The following is a 24,805-nucleotide window of genomic DNA, read 5'->3' as shown; positions in this document are numbered from 1 at the left end:
CTCAGAAATGTGTGCTGACTGCTGGTGCCAAAGAAATGTTAGACTCCCACCTCAGAAAGGGGGAGAGACAAACTTTTCTTAATTATTGCAGTGGGAACAATCAATTGCTTCAGATACACTCCTGGGCAGTATCTCCCTTCATAAGAATCCATCCCTGATAGCTGGGCAATGGTAGTGCATGCCTTTAATCCCAGGCAGGTGGATCTCTGTGAGTTCGAGGCCAGCAAAGTCTACAAAGTGAGTTCCAGGATACCCAAGGCTGTTACTGAGACAAACCCTGTCTTGAAAAAAAATCTGTTCATGGATACAATGCCAAAGGAAGTAAAGCAATGTGTAGAGTTTGTAGATATTTTTCTGCCCACACTGAAGCCTTATGTGAAAGAAGCAGGCACACCTCCTGATCGCCCAGGCAAACTGCTGAATCAAGGCTTCAAATAGAAGTTAAAGAAGACAATGAAACTGCTAATAAATTGGGAAGGGAATCTTGTAAGAGACCCAACCCTATTGGGCTTGTGTCTTCCAACTGCAGAAAACCAGGGCCCACAGCAAGCCAGAGTATGGCTCTGCCTTATGGTGGAGCTTAGCTACCTTTCTCTTAATACAAAGGGTGCCACCTTGTGGAGCATGCACATATACTCACTGTATACTGCCTGGCCTTTCCATGTCTTTAACCAAATATTCAAATTTTGTAGTGATTCTAACCTGTAGAATGTCTTAAGTGATCAACCCGGTCTACTTTCTGATGCTGTGATAAAACACAAATCAAAAGCAACTTGGAGAAGGAAAGGGTTGACTTACTTGGCTTAAGGGTTACAGTCCATCCATCCTCTGGGGAAGCTAAGGCAGGAAGCTGGAGGCAGGAGTTGATGCAGAGGCCGTGGGTGAGTGCTGCTTACTGCCTTGTTCCCCAGGGTTTTCTCAGTCTACTTTTTCTTTCATGACACAGTTTCTCTGGGAACATTTGGCTGGGCACCCCCAGTGACACACAATTGGGCTGGGCCCTCCCACAGCAATCATTGATGAGAAAATGCCCCATTGACATGTCCACGGGCCAATCTGAAGGAGGCAATTCCTCTTTCCAGGTGACTTTTTGGGGGGGATTGGGGGTGTTGAGACAGAGTTACTCTGTGTACCACCTGCTTCCCTGGATATCGTTCTGGAGAGCAGCCTGGCCTTGAACTCACAGGGATCCATCTGCCTATGACTCCAGAGTGCCGGGATTAAAGGTGTGTACCACCACCAGCTGCCTTTTTGTTGTTGTTGTTGTTGTTGTTTGTTTTGTTGTTTTCTTTTGTTTCCAAGACATGGTTTCTCTGTATAACAGCCTTGGCTGTCCTGAAACTAGCTCTGTAGACCAAGCTGCCCTCACACTCACAGAGTTCTGACTATCATTGCCTCCCGAGTGCTATCAGCCAGTACCATGAAGATCCTGCACAGAACTTCTGTGAATGGTGGGATTTATAAATGAAATATGTTTGCTGCATTGGATCTGGATTTTTAATGTTAAGTGAACACAAAGAGAAAATTGAAGTCCTTAAATACTATATATTTTCCTTTGTATGTTGACATGGAGTTACATTTTTCCCTGTGTTGTGAAAAATAAATATGCCTTGAAAATATATACTATTACAGGATCTTTCATTGTATACAGACATGGCCTCTGCTTCAGCTTGGCCGGTGTGATGCCCTGACCCTGGGTGGCAGCACATGTCACTCAGGTCTGTATGGGCCTGGCAGCAGCACAGACCTCAGGCACCAAGAAGGCCACCGGTGGAAGCCCAGACCCTGGGCATCAGTGTGATGTTTGGTGACAACATGGGCCATGGATATCAGCCCACACTCAGGGTGCAGTAGGGCCACAGACACAGACATGGAGAGCTTTGCCTGGATTGTGAAATTCAGGGAAAGCTCGCAGGCTGAACCAACCCAGCTACCACCCAGTCCCAGAACCAGGATAACAAGGTAGTCTACCTCATCTATGAACTGCTGGAGCATGTGAGGGGGCCTGTCCTGCAGACCCAAAGCTGCAGGATCTCCATGACACAAGGCAACATCAGAATATCCAAGAGGAGGTCCAGTGATTTTTGTGTGTGTGTGTTTTTGGTTTGGGTGTTTTAGTTTTACTTTTAAATTTTGTTTTTGGGGGCATGTGGCAAGGGCACAGGGCAGAATTGAGGACACAGGGAGATGAGTGAGATTAGGATGCATGATGTGAAATTCACAAAGAATCAAGAAAAACGTTAAAAAATAACACACAATAGTAATAAAAATAACTAGAGATGACATTAAAAATTCAAGAAACACTTGGTGTTTTCCAGTATTGTATCTACCCTTTTAGCTATTTGTGGCATTCATGAGACTGCCTGGGATCTTCCAGGATCACACATGGTACAGAGGGACACTGAATAGAAGCTGGATTTCCATACATCCAAAGGTCTTAGACCCCTGTGCTTTCTATAGATATAGAAGTGGCCATGTTCTCTTCCATAGGGCTGGAATTCCTCAGGAGGTTACTGATTGGAAGGGCTCCCCAAGCCCTCTGAACTACTGCTTTGTTCTGACCCCTCACATGGAACAGGAGACATGCAAGAGGGGCACCAGCAGCTCAGGGGAGCAGAGGGGGAGCTGGAGTGGAGTTCTCCCCTAAGGACCTAAAACACAAGGCCACTAGAGATGGCATGCAAACACCTGGATCCCAAGGAGGCTTTTAACAAAACTGTACATTCACACAGCTTTTTTAAACAAACATGAGTAAATTTTAAAAACCAAATTGGGGCCCATTGCTCACTGCTCCACAGGAAAATGAGGAGTGGGAGATGAAACTGATAAGATGAAATATGAAATGGATATATATATATATTTCCTTCCTTCCTTTCTTTCGTTCTTTTATATATTTATTTTTTGGGGGCAAAATGCCCTAGGCAGAGCTAAAACTCACTCTCAAACCAAGAATGACTTTGAAGTTATGAGCTTTCTGTGTCACAAGTATTTCAGACTGGGACACCCTGGCACTTTATGGAATTTGAGGGGCTCTAATCCACGTTTTTATGCATGTTGCACAAAGACTTGGCACAATGAGCTAAGACCTCACCCCAGGAATTAATGTCTTTATACTCACACCCAGAAACAGAAAAAATAATTCTAAGGGCCCTGGACACTTCACCAACAGCAGATTCAGATTATATACAGCAAAGACAAAGAACAGGAAACATGCATGTACAGACAGTGGTGAGGTGGTTATTAGAACTGTGAAGTAAGTCTTTTCTGGGAGAAGAAATCCAGCACCAGGACTCCAGAATATTTCCACCCCAAAACAGGAACTTCCTGGACACATGCTAGTACTCCAGGGCCCCTTCTATTCTAAGAGTGACCAGAACATGTTGGGAATAGTTGGCTGCTTTGAAACCAGTCTGACCACATGCCAGCGAAGGGGCTGCTTGACTGACAGTTCTGGGATGGAGACCAGCGTGTAAAGGCCTGCTCTTGACACTTTGACCATTCAGAGAAGACACTAGAAGTGTGTGTGTGTGGGGGGGGGGGTAACAAGAGAAAGGTGAGGAACCTGAGCACAGGTATGAACATTCTCACAGCTTTTGCCAGCACTCATGAAGGCTGAACAGTACTACTAAACTCCTCCCCAGTAGCCCTGGTGAAGATGAGCCCTCTGATCTGCCTGCTGAAGGACCAGCAGGCCCTGCAACCCTGACCAAGCTCCTGGAAAGGCAGAGCATGGAAGCATTTTTCTTACTTGCAGCAAATTGGTTCCCATAGTTGACCCCACAACTTTCCTAGGAAGATAATTCACCAAGGCCAGGGTCTCAGCTGAGACGCAACTTGGAAGTCTCCTTCTACACTCTACTTTCCCAAGGGCCACACCTTCCCTGTAAACACAACCTGCTCACTGAAGCTCCAAACTGCTGTTGGTTTTGGACCTCAGGGGCTCAGTCCATAGCAACTGTCAATCATACCAGGAAGCCTGGAAGGAAGGCCCTGACAGGGGTCTTGGCTCCTAGGAGGTCATTAGAGAAGATTGCTCCCCAGGCCTGCTCAGCCGGCTGGAGACAAACTCACTGGAGATCATTCTCAGATAAGGGGAGTTTTACCAGTTCCCAATACTGCTCCCAGAGTCATTGCTTTTGCTTTGAGATCCAGTTTGGGCCATAGCTTTGGAGACTTGGTGTTTCAGACACAGGCAGGGAAACTCCTTCAGCCTTTGAGACATGCCTGACATGGGAGATCTTCCACTTGTGCTCCTCAGTGGCCTGCTCTCTGCAGACTTGCTCTGCGAGGGCCTCTTCCCAGTTGGCATACCGAGATCCCTGCTACTGGGACACTGGTTGATGGTGCTTGGCTAGGCACCCTGAAGCCTGCTGAAAACTTAGTGCTGAAACACTACCAACATCTCTCCATCACTTACCTTCCTCTTTCTTCTTCCCTAGTCAAGTGTCCACTCTTGGGTCTTGCTTTGTTTTTATTCTTCACTGACTGCCCACTTTATTCCTGGAGGGAGGTATAAACAAGAAATAAAGGTAAGAATAGACCACCTCATGGAAATGGAGTGGTGAAGCATCATCATCCAGCTGACCGATGTTGGGAGTGGTCACAGCAGGGACTGGGGGAACCCACTGCTGCTTCAGGATAGTCAAATGGGAACAGGAAGGGAGTCAAGCAGGCTGTAGAGCTGTGGACACCAGAGGGTTCCTCCAGTAGTGCAAGCTGTGGGAGGAGAGCTTAGATCCTTAGTACACGGAGCTACTTGAAGCTTGGTGAGAAGGCTGTGCTAGGGTCCCTGTGGGTACCTGTGCTTTTTTCCTGCCAGAAACCCTAAGTCCAACCCCTAAGTCATTCACTCACTTAGCAAAATATTGGCACACTGCTGTTATCCGGTAGCCAGCAGAGTGCCCACCCTCTCAGCCTTGTGGAGAGGCCCAGGTACACTGGAGTTGGCACAGGGACATTGGTGGGTTGCATTCCCTCCTATATAGGAATAGGCTACCTGCCGAATTGCTTCCTTGTTCCCAGCATGAGTCCACGGGCCACAGGAACACATCCAGCACTAGACAGGCCAATCCTCTATCCTCGGGTCAGACTTTTGCCTTTGGAGTAAATTCTCCAATGAAGGATATCAAGGCCCTTCCTAGCTTTTTATTTAGACATATGAGTATCACAGCCAAATCAACATACACTAAGTCATTATAAACAATTTCTACTACTAAGTGTTCTTCATTCTCCATGGGGGTCACTGAAGAAATAGAACGTTCTTACCACCCCACCAGGGGACTACTGAGAGCTTGTTATGCCAGCCTAAGCTTGCATCCAGGAAGAACAGGACCCTCTCAGAGTCACCAGGGTAATTTATGTGGTCAACTGTCCATACAGCAGAACCATTTTTACTGGAATTTGAGCCCCACAAAGGCACATTTAGGGTCATGGAGATTTTACAAAGGCCCAGGTTTCCATCTGTACACTGGATCCTGGTTGGCCAGGCTGACTTACATGAGAAATCCCCACCACTGTCCTGCAGCCTGCCTCACTTCTGTACTGATGCACAGTCAGTCATGCTCACAGCATGTCATCTTCCTGCTGCACAGTCTTCTGACTTCTCAGTGGCCTCTCTCCTTAGCACTGCTGGGTACCCCAGCTCCAACCTCCTTCTTTGGGATCATATTTTTCTTTTGGGTTTTTACAAAGTTTCTCTGTGTAGTTTTGGAGCCTGTCATGGATCTCGTTCTGTAGACCAGGATGGCCTCAAACTCACAGAGATCTGCCTCTCTCTGCTTCTCTAGTGCTGGTATTGAAGTCATGTGCCACCACTGCCTGGCGAGGCTCATAATTGGTACTGCAAAACAGGCCCAGCTTGTCCCTAGACCATCTCCTGGCCATGACTTTACCATCTCTTTCAGAGCTACCCTTCCCTGGAGCTCACTTCAGCCTCCCACCCTCTCCTTCCTCAGGATACAATTCTTCTAGGTGTCTTCCAACACAGCTTTCAGTCCTGGCCTCCCTCTAAATCAACACTTGTCTCTCTCGACCATGTGTCTCTAACACACAGCAGAAAGAGTCTTTACTGAGTCCCTGTAGGAAGAGACCTGCAACCAGAAACAGGAACTAAGGCCTGGATACAACAAGAATGCTCCAGGGCCTGTTGCTGGGATACAGCATACCAGAGGGATTCAGCAAGAACCCTCCAAAGTCATGTGGCTGGTTGAAAGACTGAAGGGAGGATCCCTGACCTGTCCACTCCTTTCCTGGTTCCGAGAGGGGCTCACTCTTCATTATTTCTACACAAGACACCAGTATACACACAATAAAAGAGAGGAAGAGGGGAAAGATAGAGAGAGGGAGAGACAGACAGAGAGAGCAGTTGTGGTTCAGATGAGTTAGGTGGCAGCCTCTGATTTTCTTGCCAAAGTCATGATTATCACTTGATGGCTTGAAAGCTCAGGCCATGGAGTGCTGAGCAGAGAAAGGACATAGTGAGCTCTGACTAAGTGGGCAGTCCAGGGGTCAGTGTATCCTGTCCAGTGAGCAAGAGAGGCCCCATGGGAGAGCCAACCTGGGCACAGCTGGCTCACCGATTTTCACGTGTCCCTAACAATGCTGACCACGGGTTTGTTGAAGATGACTCAAATCTAGGAAATCTTCCCCATTTATTATTCTTTCTGTACGTTACATGATGTCATATGCAGATATAAGGTCATCAAAGAATTCATTCTGTCAATTGTGTTTCTTCATTTTCTTTAAGAAATTTTTTATTAATTTTACACACCAACAACAGATCCCTGTCTCATCTCTCCTCATGGTTCAGTCACCATTCCCCCAACCCCCGCACCTACCGCCCTATGCCCACCCCCAAAAAGGTAAGGCTCCCATGAGGAGTGGGTGGAGCATAGTACATTCAGTTGAGGAAGGTCCAAGACCCTCCCCTCTGTACCAAGGCTGTGCACGGTGTCCCATCATAGGTAATGATATCTAAAAAGCCGCACAGGCACCAGGTATAGATCCTGATCCCACAATTGTGTTTCTTCTTACAGCTGATAAATTGCTTTTAAAATTGCTCATTTGAATTATCTCAACACTCTTCAAGGTAAACTTAATATTGTCCTGGGTTTCAGTTAAGCAGTGAAACAGTTTTTTTTTATTGTGCTCATCAATAAAACAGACTTAGAATTCATTTGTGTTTTTTCCCCAGCAGTAACTAGCTTTATGAAACATTTTGGACCACTTTTCTTTTATGTTTTTCATATTTCTACAACTACTCTTACATTCTGCATATTAGACTCTCTCTAGGGGATCAGCCAATGGGATGGGAGGGCTTTGGCTACAGATGTTTCTGCCTGTGAATGTTGTGACTGTTAATGCACCTGTGTGTGGATATGTACATGCTGACCAAGAAATCCCTCAGGAAAATCTGTGTGCAAGTAGGTTTCCCCTCTAACAACTATGATGAGCAGAGTCCCATGGGAAAATTGTGTAGAAATCCCAAAATCACATGAGCTGATACAGGAGCTGATGAGCAACAGGAAAAACAGCATGGTCAGTAAAATGGTTCTGACTGGACTTGGGCAAAATCTGGGAGACAAACCTGTTGGAATGGCCAGTGGCCATGCACTTCGATTACCAGGCTCTGCCGGTGGCCCCTCTCCAGGCTTTCCAATGATCCATGGCCAAGATGCTCAGATTTTTATCTTTGTGTTTTTCTCTCTAGCAGGTGAGAATACAGTGGTCCTGAAGCCTGGAGAGAAAGGAGGCAAGAGAGGGCTTGTACAGAGCGAGCTTGCTCAGGGTGAGCTTGATCAGGGTAAACTTGCTCCAAGCAAGCCTGCTCAAGAAGATCTTGCTCAGTCCGATCTTGCTCAGGAAGCCACAGGAGTGGTAGAGGAGGGAGAAAAGGAAGAAGAAATGGAAGGAGCACATGCTGGCAATGGTAGTTCTGGAACAATGGACAAGGGGATCCAGGCAGAAGGTGGCCATAGCAGCAGTGTTCAACAGCAGCCTCAGCAAGAGGTGGCAATGCCTGAGGGCACCAAGAGTCTCCAGGTTGGGGACAGGCTGCCTTTACAGCTCTACACCAGATTCACCCAGTCTCAGCTGCAGGACCTGGAGCATCTTTTCGAAGAGAATCACTTCCCCAGCTTTCAAGTAAGGTAAGCAGAACGCCCTGCTAGGCGCCTGGTTTTTAGGCAGTGCATCCAGGCTGTCCTTTGGTGCTCCTTGAACCCCTCATTTCCTCTAGAAACAAAGCCACCATGTCTGGACCCTCCAGCAGAAATTGGATTCTGGAGTAGGAAGATGTGCCCTAGTTCAACTGGAAAGACTGTGTTCTGTTGCCTCTTTAAGTGGCACTTGAGTGGGAAATTTAGACAGTGCTTTTTCTAAATGAGTCTCTGTAAGAATGAGTGAGAAGCCTGAGGTGTGGCTGGGAAAATGCAGGAGGGATTCCAGCTCAGATGAAAATTTGACTAACAGTTTACGTTGTGGAGGCTCTCTTAATGAAGCTTTACATGTTAAGTACATGGGCAACATACCTGTGTTTGGCGGGTACCCTTAAATTTGATCCCTGAAAGAAACCTGTTACTAAAATAAGTCGCAGAGTAGGTATGAGGAATACTGTATGTGTGCCAGTTGGAGTGTGTGTATGTGTGTGTGTGTGTGTGTATGTGTGTGTGTCTGTGTGTGTGAGCACGCACACATTTAAAAGGAATCAGAATATGTCCTTATATAGAGTGTTTCCACCACAAGGCCTAAATGTTGGAATCTTTTCACTTCAGGAAGGCTCTTACAAGATCTATGGGTGTGACGGAAGAAGATTTGCAGGTCAGTATTTAAAAAAAAATAATGTTTTGGAAGGGCTCCACATCTTGTGATGTTGTTGTCTAGAGGATAATTATAGCAGAAGAGTGGGACCCTGAAGTTGCATCCCAAGGACGCCAGACAAGTCCAAAACCAGGCTAGGCTCAAGATGATGAAAGACCTCCATTTTCTCAGGCAGGAAATGCCAACCTGGACACCTGAAACATAAGTTGCCTCGGTGCATTGTCTGTCCCTTGGTGGACATAGTGTGTTCTCCATGACCTTCTGAAGGCTGTGCAGCCTGCATGCTTCACTTAAGTGAAGAGACCATGTTTTTGTCCACTTTCAACTCGTTCACTCTGTGTGTCTCAGAAAACCTTTTCTCAGACTTCTTGCTCTAGTCTGTAAATGTCACATGTTTGGCAGGGTTCTGAACCAATACTGGGACCAGGGACCTCAAATGGTCCATAGCCCTTTTACCTGTCTTTTGTTGATTATGAATGTGAACTCTGCTCAGCATTACAATCAGCCCTGGCTTTTCCAGACCACATGCCCACAAGGAAAAAGGCCTATAGACAGTATGCTTGGAGGCTAGGGAGGAAGCATAGAGCAGGAAGAAGTGCCCTTTGTCTCATAAAATGTGCATTCTGTATACTCATAAAAGGCTATCACCATTCAGCCCTTCACAGACAACTATGGGCCTTGAGATAGTTCTCCCGGGTTCCAAAAGAACTCTTTTTGATACTTTTCAGCACACAGCAGGGACCAGGAACAACCCACACACTAGATCTGCATCCTCTTCTGAACAAATGCATTAAAAATATCAAATAATAGAGTGAAGAGTCAATATTCTAGGTCTGTCCCACAGCTGAAGGACTGGGTATGGTGGTTCATGTCCTCAGGGGGTTCATGGGGGTGTTTTGACTGGTTCCATGAGAACAAAAACCTGTTGCTTCCAGCATTCTGAACAATCAGTACACACTTGCGGTACGTCTTTAACCATTCTTGGGGTTAGATAGATAAACAGTTCCTGGGCAATCAGAAATGTGGTGCTTTTCTAGGGGAGTAGCTCTGTCCTGGAGCACATACCTAGCACACACTGGCCCAGGGATGGAATCCATATATGTTCTAAAATGTTAGTAAAATTGAGCCAGTATACATGGTTACAGGATGTGTTCTTCAGTGGTGGTACAGTTCAGTGTACTAAAGCAACCCTTTCTTCTGTTTGTAGGAATGGTTTAGGACCAGGAGAGTCATTTTCAGGAGAAGCAATAGTATGGTGGTGCTGATCAATGCACCACCTGGTCCCCAGAACAATGATCCCTGAAGATTTTGGAGCAGCACATGAGTGCCACCTCTGTTGTGAGCCAGATGACCTGGAACCTGGCCCTGCCCCCAGTGTGTCGGCCACACATGCTGGCCATGACATCCTTTTCTTCCCTGCAATTATCTCAGCAATAAAGAGGTTGATTCTCAGTATGTTGGTTCCATTTTTTTCAGGATACTAAACTATGGGTATAAGTATTTGAACCATAGTAGCGTATTACAGAAATGGCATTTATGGCAGGAGGAGACACTGGCAATCTGTGGTCACTATGCCTTGCTGAGTGAGAAAGATTTTCAGGTGCTATGCTGCTTCATGCTGACTCCACATGGTTCTCTGTCCCCTCATCATGGCCTTGTCAACTCACTCCACCTCTGTGGAACAATTATTTCTAATGTCAGGTGGGGCAAGTCCCCGGTACAGGACACTGTGTTTCTTCTATTCATGGCTGTTCCCACCGACAGTCAGGGTGCCAGTCCCAATAGCCAGAAGAACGAGCATCCACCTCAGAAGTCAGTTCCTGAGAGCAAAGGGGGCACCAAGGCTGTGCAGCTTTGTGATCTGTGTACAGCATATGTCACATCTGGTGCCCTGAGTACAGTGTGTGTCAGTAACAGTGCCTGGTGTACAGCCTGTGTCTGTTCCTGTGCCCCAGGTACAGGCTGTGCCCGTTCCTGTGCCCCAGGTACAGCCTGTGCATTTTACTGTGAGCATGTACAACCTGTGCATGTTACTGTGAGCATGTACAGCCTGTGCCATTACAGGACCGCATGTCCAGCCTGTGTCAGTTCTGACGCCCAGTGCACAGTCCATTCCAGTTACCGTGCCCAAAATGCAGCCTGTGCCAGCATGGGGGTCCTGCCACTGCCTCTGTGACAGGGCTACAGCTGAAGGAGTTGGAACACCTTTTCCAGAGAAATCACGATCCAGTGCTGAAGAAGGGTAAGCACCTTGTGTGGCTTCAAGTCCTTTCATAGGGAACAAGCTGGTACAGAGAGGCCTCTGGCTCCTGGCAGCTGTCCTTCTTGTCTTCATTTACTGAAAAGTTCAGATTACATTTTAAAGTTTTATTTTGCCTTAACAGACATCTATAGACTATTCCATCCAAACTCTGCAGAATACACATTTTTTCCCATGGAACTTCCTCCAAAATAGATCACATATTCTGAGACAAAGCACGTCTGAACAAATACAGAAAAACAATTCTTTACCTGATCACAATGGAATGAAACTACGGAGGTGGTGGCGCACCCTTTTAATCCCAACACCCAGGAGGCAGAGGCAGAGTGATCTCTGTGAGTTTGTGGTCAGCCAGGTCTACAAAGTGACTTCCCAGACAGCCAGGACTGTTAGACAGAGAAACCCTGTTCCAAAACACAACAACAAAAAAGCCAGAGAGTGCAAATAAATGATACATAGGAGAGCCCTGGAAAATGAAGCATAAGCCAAACCCCAAATCAGGAGATGAAAAGAAACCAAGATCAACGTAGGAATTATTTAAATGGAAACAAAAATAACAATAAAGAATCAATGTAACTAGAACTTGGTTCTTTGAAAAGTATGAGTAGGCAGACTAATCAAAAGACAAAGATAAGGATATTAGAGACTCAGATTAAGGGACTGCATCAACATCCTCAGTGATAAGAACTGAGGCAAATATTACAAGGGGGAATTTAACAGATATTATGAAGCTATTATAATCGGGGGTAATTATTTCTTAAGCAGATCATTTGTCTTTTGAGAGGACAAAGTGTCTTTTGTTTGGTTTTCGACAGTGCCATTAACTAGAATTAGATTCAAACCCAGTTCCAAGATCTTGATGTTGAGCATGAAGAAGAATGGCTAGCTAGCATTCAGTGTACTAACAGACACTCTTGAACTATTAGCCACTAATTTGATCATATCCACTTAGATCTAAGCCCATTCTCTGAATAGCATTGGTAGGTGGAGGGTGAGGTCCACAGAAATTTTCTACATGTTCACGCAAGGGTCCTGTGGTCAGTGTGTGTTCCCACCTTTCTCCCATACTCTATTCCCCAATTATCTTGCAATGCTACACAATTCATCCTTCAGTGTCATCTTTACAATCTAGGAGGCACAGACAGTGTGCATGCAGGCTAAAACTCATTCTACATGCATGCCCTGGAAGCAAGGTTTAACTTCCCAGGACCTTTCACAAGCCTGTTCACAGTGGCTCCCTCAGTTCCTCATCTTTGTCCAAACCCACCATTTGTGCACCAAAGCAAATACCACCTACCTCCCCAAGAGGTCATAAAGCCCAGAGCAGTCAGTCAGGGAGGGAAAAGCCTATGGCGCCCATCTGCAGAGGAGCGTGTTGACGTCAACCTGGAGGAATGTGGAGAAGTGTGGAGCATGCACAGAAGGACGCATTGACGTCACCCTTTCCTCAGGCATTCCCTTGATGACCCATCAGTAGTAGAGACTGACCGAACAATAGGCCTTGAGTGTGGGCATTCCTGGGGCCCCACTTCTCTCTGTGGCTTCGGTCCACTACTAGTCATGGCTAGCAAGAATGAGAATGGTGAGGAGATAGCTGAGGTCCCCACCTTAGAGGCTGCCTTGGCGATGGTGAGTGGCAACCCTAGTGAAGGTGACACCTGCTGCGTATTTGAACTAAATAACGGGGGCCGCCAGGTTCGTGAGGGCCAAAACAACTCTGAGGAGAACAGTAGGGACCCGAACTCCTCTTTGTCAGAGCATCACCAGGAGGAGCCAAGGTCCTCAACCGAGCCTGTGATTAGGATTCCAAGGCGCCGTTCCTCACGAAGGCATCAGCGAACCACATTGCAGTTCACATTGTGGCAGGTGGAGGAAATGGAAAAAATGTTCAAAGAAACCCAGTACCCACATGCGCTTGCCAGGTATGTGTCTGCCACCAGGAGCTATCCCCAACCTCCCTGTTGTCTCAGGTTGAGATGTCCTTTTGTTCTTCCAGGCCATGGTTTCCTATCATCCCACCCAAAGCCACTGCTGTCTTCTCCCTCGGTGGTGGGTACAGGAGGGTGCCTTGTGAAGGTGTAAAAGTCAGTATTAGCTCGTAGTGTTGAGCCGAAACAAGTGTACATAGTCAACACCACGAGTTTCCTGTCATATTTTAATTTCTGTAAATTATAGAAACATGAGTACAGTGTGCCAAAATACTCACTAGTGTAAAGTTCACCAGTGTTAAGGTTTTACACTTTGTTGGGTGACCTCCTCACCAGTAGCCTCTTCATCTTTTCAGGGACTGTGTCCCTATCCATCAACTCCTTTCGGTTTCCCTTTCCTTCCCCTGGTGCTGTTTTTTAATTTAGTACAATTTGCTCACTGTACACTTTGGCATTTATATCTAAATTTTAATAGTGTGTTAAAATTAAAATCTTTATTGTTTAGAAACTTTTATAAGAGGTGAAATCATTGGAAAAGCAAGACTAGTTCTGAGAATGAAAGTTAAATGGGGGTGTGAGGGAGCACAGCAATATTAAAAAAGCATAGATATCATTTATGACTTTGCAGTTCATGCAAGCTATGGCATGCTAAACATTTGTGGTTTTCTTTCCACAGGAAAGAACTTGCACAAGTTTTGAATATTCCTGAAGTCAAAGTGAAGGTCAGTAAATCCAAGCAAAGACAATGAATAGTCAATCTATAGCCTTCCTCATGTCTTCAGAAACCTTGTCCTAGGCATTTCTTTTATTTAAGAATTTTTTCATTTTAAATACCAACCACAGTTTCCCCCTCCTTCCCCATCTCCTGCTCTCATCCCCACTTCCTCCCCAAACTCCCACATCCACTCCTCATAGGGGGTAAGGTCTCCATTGTGAGTCAACAAACCTGGCACATTCAGTTGGGGCAGGACCAAGCCCCTCCTCAATGCATCAAGGCTGAACAAGGCATTGGGTTCTTGGGGATTTCCCTAGCACCAGGTTTCTCCCTAAACCCATAATGTCTCTCTCAAGATATCTCTTTCATTGTGCTCCCTTTCCATTCCTACTCCAGCTTGGACATCCAGATCCCTCATGCTCTTATCTCCCATCCCCTCCATTCTAACCCCTACCCAGTTTACAGAGATCATATTTGTTTTCTCTTCCTGAGGTGATCCATGCATGTCCCTCTTTGGGACCTCCTCTTTACCTGACTTCTCTTGGTTTGTCGATTGTAGCCTCATTATTTTTTGCAAGAGAGGTTGATGCACTGCATCTCTAGAGAGGTTGATACATTGCAGCTCTAGAGAAGATGGTGCATTGCAGCTCTAGAGAAGTTGTTGCACTGCAGCTCTTGAGAGGATGAGGCACTGCAGCTCTAGAGACTGGTGCACTGCAGCTGTAGAGAGGAGAATGCACTGCAGCTCTTGAGATGGTGCACTGCAGCTCTAGAGAGGATGGTGCACTGCAGCTCTAGAGGGGATGATGCAGTGCAGCTCTAGAGAGGATGATGCAGTGCAGGTCTAGAGAGGATGATGCACTGCAGCTCTAGAGAGGATGATGCACTTCAGCTCTAGAGACTGGTGCACTGCAGCTCTAGAGATGATGTTACACTGCAGCTCTTGAGATGATGCACTGCAGCTCTAGAGGGGATGATGCAGTGCAGCTCTAGAGAGGATGATACACTTCAGCTCTAGAGACTGGTGCACTGCGGCTCTAGAGATGATGTTACACTGCAGCTCTAGAGATGGTGAACTGCAGCTCTAGAGACTGGTGCACTGCAGCTACTGAGAGAAGGTGGACACAAGGCACAAGAGAAAACACCCACAGTCTCCTGTTTGCAGACTCTTGAGTGTGACTCTCCAGAACCCTTATTTCTGATTTCCCCGTTCCTCTTACAAACGTAATAGGTAGGCTTTAGGAATCAAACAGGGGGAACTCTGACTTAATGTGAGCCCACATGAGTCAGCCACTGGGGCTTTATTTGAGTTCATGGAGGCATCAGGATGGTAGTAGGGCTTCTGGTCCTTTGGTTGGTCTTCTTTAGATTATAAATCCACATAATAGGCAGGGAGAGAAAGTGCATGGAGTCACAAATGTGCAGTTTGAGAACTTCCCAATACAATGGCCCCTCATTCACTAGGAGTCTGAGAGGATGGTGAAATGTCACAGGTAACTGTGACTGTATTTCCATAGCTAGACCATATTTAGGAAGAGCTGATTTATGACTACTTTCCTCACACTGTTGTGGACCATCTTACTCTTTACCTTTTGAAGAAAGATGGGCTTTACATGTCCTGGTGACACAGCAGGACCTAGTGTGCCCTCTGTGCTGGACAGAACTCTGGAAATATAGCTGAAGCAGAGATATTATGCTTCGTCCTGTGCTGTGGATATTACTCTATGTAAATAAAACACTGATGGCCAGTGACCAGACAGGAAGTATAGGCGGGACAAAGAGAGAGGAGAATTGGGGAAACAGGAAGAAGGGGGGAGAGACACTGCAGCCACCGCCAGGACAAGCAGCATGTAGACTCTGGTAAGCCACCAGCCACGTGGCAAGGTATAGATTTATAGAAATGGGTTAATTTAAGATAAAAGAACAGTTAGCAAGAAGCCTGCCAGGGCCATACAGTTTATAAGTGATATAAGCGTCTGAGTGATTATTTTATAAGTGGATTGTGGGACTGCGGGGCTTGGGGAACCTGGAGAGAAGCCCTCCAGCTACAAATGGCGCCCAACGGCTCGAGCTTCCACCTTAAACCTGAGAATATTTTATAACCAATTCTAAACAGAGCCAAAACCAGGTTCCTGCTTCTTGTCTCATATGAGCAGCTAGACGGCTCAAAACGCGGGTTTGAACACTGGCGGGTTCCTGGCGTGTGCGTTTGACCGGCAGTATGGCGGAAATGAGGCGTCTGCCAGCGGCACATTAAGCTGTGTGGTAGATTTAGTCTTTACTAGTAAAAAAAAAAAAAAAAGGTTTCTGGGCTACACGCTGCTTTGATAAAAGCTTAGACCCACTATTTCTGAGACTTGATGACTCCCAGAGCTGGCGGAAAACGTACCACTGCCATGTTGGGAAGCTGAAGTGGGCGGAGCCAGCAGCCACAGCGCTGTTTCAGGCTTAGAAGGATGCAGTTTAAAGCAATAGGCTCACAAAAAGACTGATTCAGATAACATCGTTTACAATGTGTGTAAAATATACGTAGGCTTGAAAGAGACAAAAAAATTAATGTAAAAAGCCACGTAAAGATGAATATTACACAGACAATCTGGATTGTGTTGTCTTTGGGATTTTTAACTGCAAAAAAACATTTGATCAAAAAAGATGTTGAATTAAACCAATATGTATATTTTAAAGGTAACTTGACTTCAAAATTTGGATTTAAGGATATGTTACTTTGGAAAAGAGGTTTTGCTTTTGTTTCCACAGAAAGCCAGAGACTGTGGATTTGTTCCAGATTAAGATACATCATGTTTCACCAGCCAAGACCCCCTGAAAGGTCTTCGATGACACCATGGCCCAGATGATCCAACATCCAGAGCGGTTTCAAGGCAACTGGTTCACACAATACAGCCTCACGGACTACCCCATAGGCCTGAAGTTTTCTTTGCATCCCCATAAGATACAGCGCCCCCCTCCAGCAGGAAGTAGTAAGAGATGCTACGCCCAAATTCCCAAATATACCAAGCTGGCTTTAGAGGTGGAATTGGCTCACTCCCCCTCTAAACCCAGACATATTGCTTTAAAAAAAAAATGGTTAAGAGATTCTTGTGTCCCAAATCAGAAGAGCCCTCTGGTGTGGGACAGAGAAAAACCAATATTTTTATTTAAAATAGGTTGATTATAAATGTGATCTCTTTCTAAAAAAGAAAAGGGGATATGATATGGATATATGGGAGGATATAGAGATGATAAGATGAAGGGATAGATTGGTCGGCCTACTTTTGGAGAACAACTTGTTTAAAATGTTTTACATTGCTATAGATTTTAGTTTATGCTTAAAATGTTTTACATTGGTATAAATTTTAGTTTATTGATGCAAACTTGAAGTTAATCTTGTTATACTGTATATATATATTTCTATTCTGGTTGGAGGTATTATGTTTATGTAACTCATTTAAAATTGTAATGGATAATTAAAAATAGGTTAATAATTAGTCATTTATGATAATCATATTTGTAACCATGTTAGTTAAGTCTTCTAGGTATACATAGATATATTTCAGATAGATAGGTAATCTTCAAACACTTCATAGACCTAGAGAATATGGCATTTAAATAACTTAGAATTCTGTTGACATGAGACACAATTGCTCCTGGCTGCACCAATTTGATCCCGAGAGAATGTTGGGCTTCTAAGACATTTCCATTTGGAAGTTTGTCTTCTTGGCACAAAATGGCCTACTGGGCAAAGAACTGCCCTTGCCTTGACGGCTGACAGTACGAATGCAATGCTGTCCTTTCTGGACAAGCGGGACACAAGGAAAGCGACCACTGTACTCTGCCAAGACAGGGTAAGATGGTCTTTCAGAAATCCTGCTTCTGAAAATGGTCTGTCAGATACTCTAGGCCTGTAGCCAATTTGAATGCACCAACAATGCTGAGAAACATTAGGTGACTGTCCAGGCTGCCAGCTGTCTTGGTCTACTCTTGCAAGACTCCCGAAGTTGCTTGCATCCGTCTACCATTTCTCAAGTACCATTATGTTCCTTCTCAGGTCTTTGATGGGATTGAAGACTAGCAGTTATAGTTACAACTTAGTATATATAATATCTTAGATAGAACATATTAAGTATTAGATTCAGGTTCTTTAGGATAGGACACCTTTGAATGATCTTTATAACATGCCGTTTACCTATGCTCTATACTTCTCTGGATTTTAGAATGTGTTTCTTGCTTGATATTGTTTGCATTGGTTGTATTTACATCTTATCTAGGTCATTATCCCTCATTATTTCTGGACAATATTTGATAACCATTCCTTTGTATATAGTCTTGTATTAGTTTAGAACCTTCTTATTTAGACAAAAAGGGGGAGATGTAGTGGGTAGCCATTCCAGCTTGGATCTGGAAGCTCCAACCCCCATTGAGACTCTGGCAACTGTCACGCCTACGAGGTGGGGCGAGGGGAGGTGCTGGAAACCTGAGAGCTGGATGGGCAAGCGCTCGCTCGGGGCGCGCTCTCTGCGCCTGGACCCTGGATGGTGGAGATTGATTGTGCAGAGCTCCAGAGAACACCGCTGGATTGCTAGACGCCTTCCCCAGACCCCCGCGACCTATCCATTCTTTCATTTGTAAGTCATCCACTAAATAAATCTTCCTTTTAACTACGTGGAGTGGCCTTTATAATTTTCTCAACTTTCTCAAACACTGGAGACTTCAATGTCAAACCATTGTCCAGGCCCTCTCTGCCTACAACCTTTTCGCTATCCTGAAATTTCAAGAACCAACAATCCCATTGGCACCTTTGAATGCTATTTTCTTTCTAAAAATCTCCCATGCTTGTTTTTTGATTATCTACTTCATACTGAAGACTGCTTTTACAAACGGAAAGCTGTTCCCCTCCATACGCCTTTAAAATGTGCTGACATATGGTGATCTACAATCTCCGCCCAAACAAGAGGAATGTGTCACTAGTGAGGAGGGTATTCTACAGCTGATGGTCAAATGTCAGAATGAAGACTTTCCTTTACCCAGTTACCATATATTGAATTAACATCAAGGAACAAGTCGTAAGCTAAGCTTTCCATACAATAAAAAAGAAACCACTGAAGTGTTTATACTGCTGGAAAAAGACAGAATCATGGCCTATTGCAGAAGTTGACACACAGCTGATATTTGCTTTTATGATATGAATAGAAAGTCAGTGTTATATGTCTTAAAGTGGGTTTTTATCTCCTGGCTCTGGGGTGAAAGCCAATGCTAAATCCAATCCTGTCTTCCTCTGATTTCAGACATGGTTTGTCCATCGGAGAGCAGAAGAGAGGAAGAGTGAGAGGTCTGTAGTATTACAGAGCATACCTCCTCGTACTGAAAAGGTCCTTATCCTTAGGGATAGGGACTCCTATCCCTAGAGTGCAATTTTTGTTCATGAGCTAAAGGGAAATCTGGTGACACATGTACTCAATATACAGCTTAACTAAAATTCAGCACTCATGTTAACAATAAAATCATGAATTTCCAAGTTATTTAATTTCATATGCTTTCTGGGGTTTTGTAGTATATAGATGTACACTCTTCAGGAAATGCCTTTTAAACAAAATGTGTACCTCTGTTTTTTGGGGGTGACATTTCTAAGTCATGAGTATTACTTGCACAGATGACTATTCCCTACACATGTTAGTTGTGAAACAGTGGATCACTTAAGCCTTCTTGACTCAGGCTCACTTGATCCTTTGAACACGGGATTCAATAGTAACCCTACAAATAAGGAATCTAAGAAGAAGGTGGGCATAGATAGTATTGATGGTGGTGATTACTTTTTATTTGGGGAGGGGTCACAGCAATTCTTTCTTTTTTCTTTTAATGAAAATAGATGTTGAAGAGGCGGGAGAGACAGAGGAGTGAAGTGGGATTTTGTGTTTGGTTGGTTGGTTGGTTAGTTGGGTGGTTGGTTTAGTTTGGTTTTTTTATTTTATTATGGGGGAGGAATGATGCAAAGGTGAAGGGAGGATATGGAGGACTGGGAAATGAACAGATTTGGGGTACATGATGTGAAATTCACAAGGAATAAAGATTGTGTGTGTGTGTGTGTGTGTGTGTGTGTTGAAAACATACAGGATTTTAAGGAATAATAATAAAAAAAACAATAGCCATGCTGTTGTGGTACATGCCTTTAATCCCAGCCCTGGAGAAGCAGAAGCAGGCAGATCTCTATGAGTTCAAGGCCAGCCTGGTCTACAGTGTGAGTTCCAAGACCACCAGGACTACACAAAGAAACCCTGTCTTGAAAAACTCAAAATAAATAAATACATACATGCATATATACATACACACATACATAAAACAAAAAAACTAACATGTTAGAATAGAACAAAATGTTGTAGGTCTGGAGTCACTCAGAGATTCACTGTGACCATGAATAAATTTAAATTAGAACAGGCTGTATTAAATAAGAACTTGTGTCAGATGCTCATGACACCAAGACTACAACTGAGATCACTCCCAAGTTGCAGCCCCTGGTCAGATTAATCCAAGGCATATAAAGTCAAAACCACAAGATTACATGTATTCTGTCTACATGTAAGCACGTTCTTATTTTAACATATATGTCTTGCAGTTGTCCCGGTCATTGAGCAGAGTAAGCAAGTTGGATTACAAAAACAGAAATAGTAGTTAGTCCTATGACCTATTGTCTTGCTAGAACAGCATATTTTACAGGATCAGTTGTGGTGGTAATCTAATTGTATTGAAATATTATTTTGATTTGTACTGAAATATTAATTTGATTGTATGTTAATAAATAAAGTTGTCTGGGGGTCAGAGCTATTAGAGCCATAGCAAGAGTGTGGCGGTGGTGGCACACGCCTTTAATCCCATAGATATCTGTGTGTTCAGGGTCAGAGCTATTAGAGCCATAGCAAGAGTGTGGCGGTGGTGGCACACGCCTTTAATCCCATAAGATCTCTGTGTGTTCAGGGATACAGCCAGCATTGGAGACATATGCCTTTAAGACCTAGGGGGCTGTACATTCAGACAGTGACGAGGCAGTCATGTGTTTGGGTTTACAACCAATGAGAAGGCAGAACAACATACTTTAAAAATACGAACCGACAGGAGGTAGGTCTCTTTTCGCGAAGCTGGGACAGCAGGAGGAAGGGTGAGATTTTAGCTCTGAGCTCTGACTTCTCGGCTTTCTCTTTTACATTGTTTCTGTGTTTCTTATTTAGTAAGACTGTTGGTTACATCTACATCTGGCGCCCAACGTGACAAGAATCCATTAAAAACTGCTTGGCTTGGCGGCAGGTCCGCTTTCCCGCAAGGGCGGCAGGCGGCCCGCGGCGGCGGCGGCGGCGGCGGCGGCGGCGGCGGCAGTGGCAGCACACGGCGGCCGGCGGCGATCGGCTTCTTAGTCCGAGCTGCTGGCGTCCTAGTCCGGGGAGCAACTTCTAGCCCGGGCCTAGGTCTGTGAGCAGCTTGCCTAAAGCCGGTGCTACAAACAACTCAGACCTGCCCTGCCGAACAGGGCCCTGCCTGTAAAGCCAACGCACGTGGTCGGAGCTTAAGGAAGCCAGACCCAAGCCTTGACTCGGCACAAGAGGGAACACGTGGCTGCATTTAAGCTTTAGCCGGCTACGCTTTCTTGTGCGTTCTCTCTTTCCTCTCTCTCTCTCTCTCTCTCTCTCTCTCTCTCTCTCTCTCTCTCTGGATTTACACCTGGGACACTAGGTGGCTGCTTTGAAAATCCCCTCGGATTTCTACTGTTCTACGCAGATTTGGTAAGTCATAATATATCAGATATTTTAAAGGAAACTATCTAAAAGAGAATTTTTTTCCACATTAAAAAACAAATGGGTTTTATGTGTACATTGGAAGAAAATTGGTTTTTGTTCGAAATTTTAGGCAGTCTGGCAATGGAACAACTATATAATATTAGTATTGGTGGAATTATGCACCTCATCACTATAATAATCCACATTTTAATATTTAAAAAGATAGTCAATTTAAGTGCCAGGATAACAGCGTTAGAAGAACTTGTTAAACCTGTAAAAATTCAGACAGAAGAAATTAACAGTGAAGTTGTTTCAAGTCGGGATCATAAGGTTGCAGAAAGAAAGCCTGTTTTCACACAGTCACCCTTAATTTATCCTGTAACAGTACAGCAGATGCCTGATCAAATGGCTACACAAAATACTTGGGCTCCAATTGAAATGTTGGATTTAAAAAGGTTTAAGGAGGCAATAGTATCTTATGGCATGCATTCCCCATATGTAAAGCAAATGTTAAACACTTGGTCAACATATAATAGGATAGTACCACAGGACTGGCGGGACCTCGCACAAGGTGTTCTGGAACCCAGCCAGAGACTTCAATTTCTGACTTGGTTTAAGGAGGAGGCTAAAAACATAGAAAAACAATGGAGGGATAAAGGAGTACAAGTTTGCCAGGATCAGCTTATGGGTGAAGGCCAATATGCTTCAGCACAAGCACAATGTTTATATGATGTCCAAACCCTAATTTTATGTCGAACGGCAGCCTTGAATGCATGGGACAAAGTTGAGGAACCAGGAAAAAAATCTGAGTCATTTACAAAGGTGAAGCAAGGCCCAAAAGAGTCTTTTACAGATTTTTTACAAAGACTGGCTTCAGCAGTAAAGAGAACGGTCTCGGATTCAGAAGCTGGTAAGGCAATAATTGAATCTTTGGCCTTTGAGAATGCGAATGCAGCATGCAAAAGAATAATCAGGCCATTAAGGGCAAGATCTGCACCTATGGAAGATTGGATTAGAGAAACAATTAATGTTGAAGCTGATGAGCATGATGATACATGGGTAGGAGAAGTAATTTCAAAAGGTTTGAGGAGTGTTAGATGTTTTGGATGTGGAAAGCAAGGACATTTGAAAAGGGACTGTAGACAGGTCATTTCCAGAAACAATGTTTCTTCAAGGAACAATGGCAACAGAATGCCCCTTCCTTCTGGAGTATGCAGAAGGTGTGGTAAGGGAAAACACTGGACCAACGAATGTAGATCAACAAAGGACAGACAGGGTAATCCTTTGCCTCAGTCTTCGGGAAACTCCCAGAGGGGCCTCAGGCAGGCCCCCAGTGCAAATCCAGTTCAAACCTTTCCGACAGCCATAGAGGAAATGCCTGCTCTGGAGAGCGATTAAATAACCAAATGCCTATTGGAATAAATCATGCTGGTCAGAATGATGAAACAGAGAGAATAGAAAATTCAGGAGAAAACATAAAGAAAATTTTTTGGCAAACTTCTATTAATGAACAAAGACCAAAATTAACGATAAAAATAAATGGTGTTTTGTTGTCTGGTCTGGTAGACACAGGTGCGGACGTTACCATAATAGCACCAGAATTTTGGCATCCAACTTGGCCTCTTCAGGAGGTAAACATTCAACTGTTAGGAATTGGGACATTATCTCAGGTGAAACAGAGTGCAAGATGGCTCGAATGTATAGGTCCAGAAGGACAGAGAGGAAAATTAAAACCATATGTGGCTAACATAACTATGAACCTGTGGGGTCGAGACTTGTTGCAACAATGGAATACTCAGATTAACATCCCTCCAATCTCAGAAACAAATCATAAACTAGCACATGTTACTGAGAGAAATATTAGAAGATATTGTTCTAATGAGTGGTCACCAGCCATCCATATTATACAAGAACAGGGCACAATAACTGATGATCTTCCAAAGACACCAACAGCTCTACCTTTAAAATGGTTAACAGACAAGCCTGTATGGGTCCAGCAATGGCCTTTAACAACAGAGAAACTCCAGGCTTTAGAAGAGCTGGTAGAAGAACAGTTAAATGCTCAGCATATTGAAGAATCAACCAGCCCTTGGAATTCTCCTGTATTTGTTATTAAAAAGAAATCTGGTAAATGGAGAATGGTAACAGACCTTAGGGCAATTAACAAAGTAATTCAGCCAATGGGTTCTCTACAATCTGGGATGCCTTTGCCTACTCTGTTACCAAAAGGATGGCCTCTCATAGTTATTGATTTAAAAGACTGTTTCTTTTCAATACCCTTACAAGAAAAAGACAGAGAAAGATTTGCTTTTACAGTGCCTACTTATAATAATTCTCAACCGGTTAAAAGATTTCAATGGAGGGTCCTCCCACAGGGAATGTTGAATAGCCCAACTCTGTGCCAATATTTTGTACAACAGCCATTGGAAGTGATACGTAAAAAATTTCCTAAATCTATAATTTATCATTATATGGACGATATTTTACTAGCTGACTCAAATGCAGATACTTTAGAAATAATGTTTGAAGAAGTAAAGAAAATTTTGCCTCGCTGGGGATTACAAATTGCTCCTGAAAAGATACAAAGAGGAGATTCTATTAATTATTTAGGATATAAAATAGAGCTACAAAAAATTAGACCCCAAAAGGTGCAAATTCGGAGAGATAGACTACAGACTCTTAATGACTTTCAAAGATTATTTGGAGATATTTCTCATCTACGAACTATTGTTGGAGTAAAAAATGATGAACTGACTAATTTGTTCAAAACCTTAGAAGGTGACAAGGACTTAAATAGTCCAAGAGAATTATCACCTGAAGCTGAGAAAGAATTAGCATTGGTAGAAAAGAAAGTGCATGAAGGACACGTGAATCGTATTGATCCAAAGCTGGATTGCATTTTGGTTATCTTACCTTCTAGGCGTTCTCCTACTGGAATATTAATGCAGAGGGAAGATATTGTATTGGAATGGATATTTTTACCAAATAAACCAAATAAAAAATTAAAAACTTATGTGGAAAAAATCTCTGACTTGATTTACAAAGGAAAATTGAGACTTCGTCAATTAGCAGGCATAGACCCAGCAGAAATTGTCGTATCATTAACTAAGGAGGACATTGAAAAATTATGGACAGAAAGTGAACCTTGGCAAAGAGCTTGCAGTAATTTTTTGGGAGAAATTAACAGCAAATATCCCAAAAGCAATAGAATTGATCTTATAAAGAGAGCTGAATGGATCTTGCCTCGTATTGTACGGCAAAAAACCCATATCTGGAGTTCGTACATTTTATACAGATGCCAACAAAGAAGGAAAGGCAGGTTACA

General features: G+C 44.1%; 2 protein-coding genes across 2 annotated transcripts; both read left to right on the top strand.

Moving 5' to 3' along the window:
- The first annotated feature begins 6,799 nt into the window (after positions 1 to 6,799).
- Positions 6,800 to 10,272, top strand: LOC143271052 (uncharacterized). Its single transcript, XM_076562924.1, has 5 exons — positions 6,800 to 6,860; positions 7,507 to 7,536; positions 7,709 to 8,147; positions 8,772 to 8,817; positions 10,025 to 10,272. Exons 1-5 carry the CDS (start codon positions 6,800 to 6,802, stop codon positions 10,118 to 10,120), a joined length of 672 nt encoding a protein of 223 aa, XP_076419039.1. The 3' UTR covers positions 10,121 to 10,272.
- A 2,137-nt stretch (positions 10,273 to 12,409) lies between these two features.
- On the top strand, positions 12,410 to 19,232 carry LOC143270807 (homeobox protein Rhox13-like). The gene is made up of 3 exons (XM_076561919.1): positions 12,410 to 12,999; positions 13,682 to 13,727; positions 19,003 to 19,232. The coding sequence occupies exons 1-3, from the start codon at positions 12,638 to 12,640 to the stop codon at positions 19,120 to 19,122; spliced, it is 528 nt and encodes a 175-aa protein (XP_076418034.1). The 5' UTR covers positions 12,410 to 12,637; the 3' UTR covers positions 19,123 to 19,232.
- Positions 19,233 to 24,805: the final 5,573 nt, after the last annotated feature.

This window comes from Peromyscus maniculatus, chromosome X (genome assembly GCF_049852395.1).
Source record: "Peromyscus maniculatus bairdii isolate BWxNUB_F1_BW_parent chromosome X, HU_Pman_BW_mat_3.1, whole genome shotgun sequence".
NCBI classification, from domain to species: Eukaryota; Metazoa; Chordata; class Mammalia; order Rodentia; family Cricetidae; genus Peromyscus; species Peromyscus maniculatus.
Note: the sequence above shows the minus strand (reverse complement) of the source record. Positions and strands in the feature narration are given on the sequence as shown.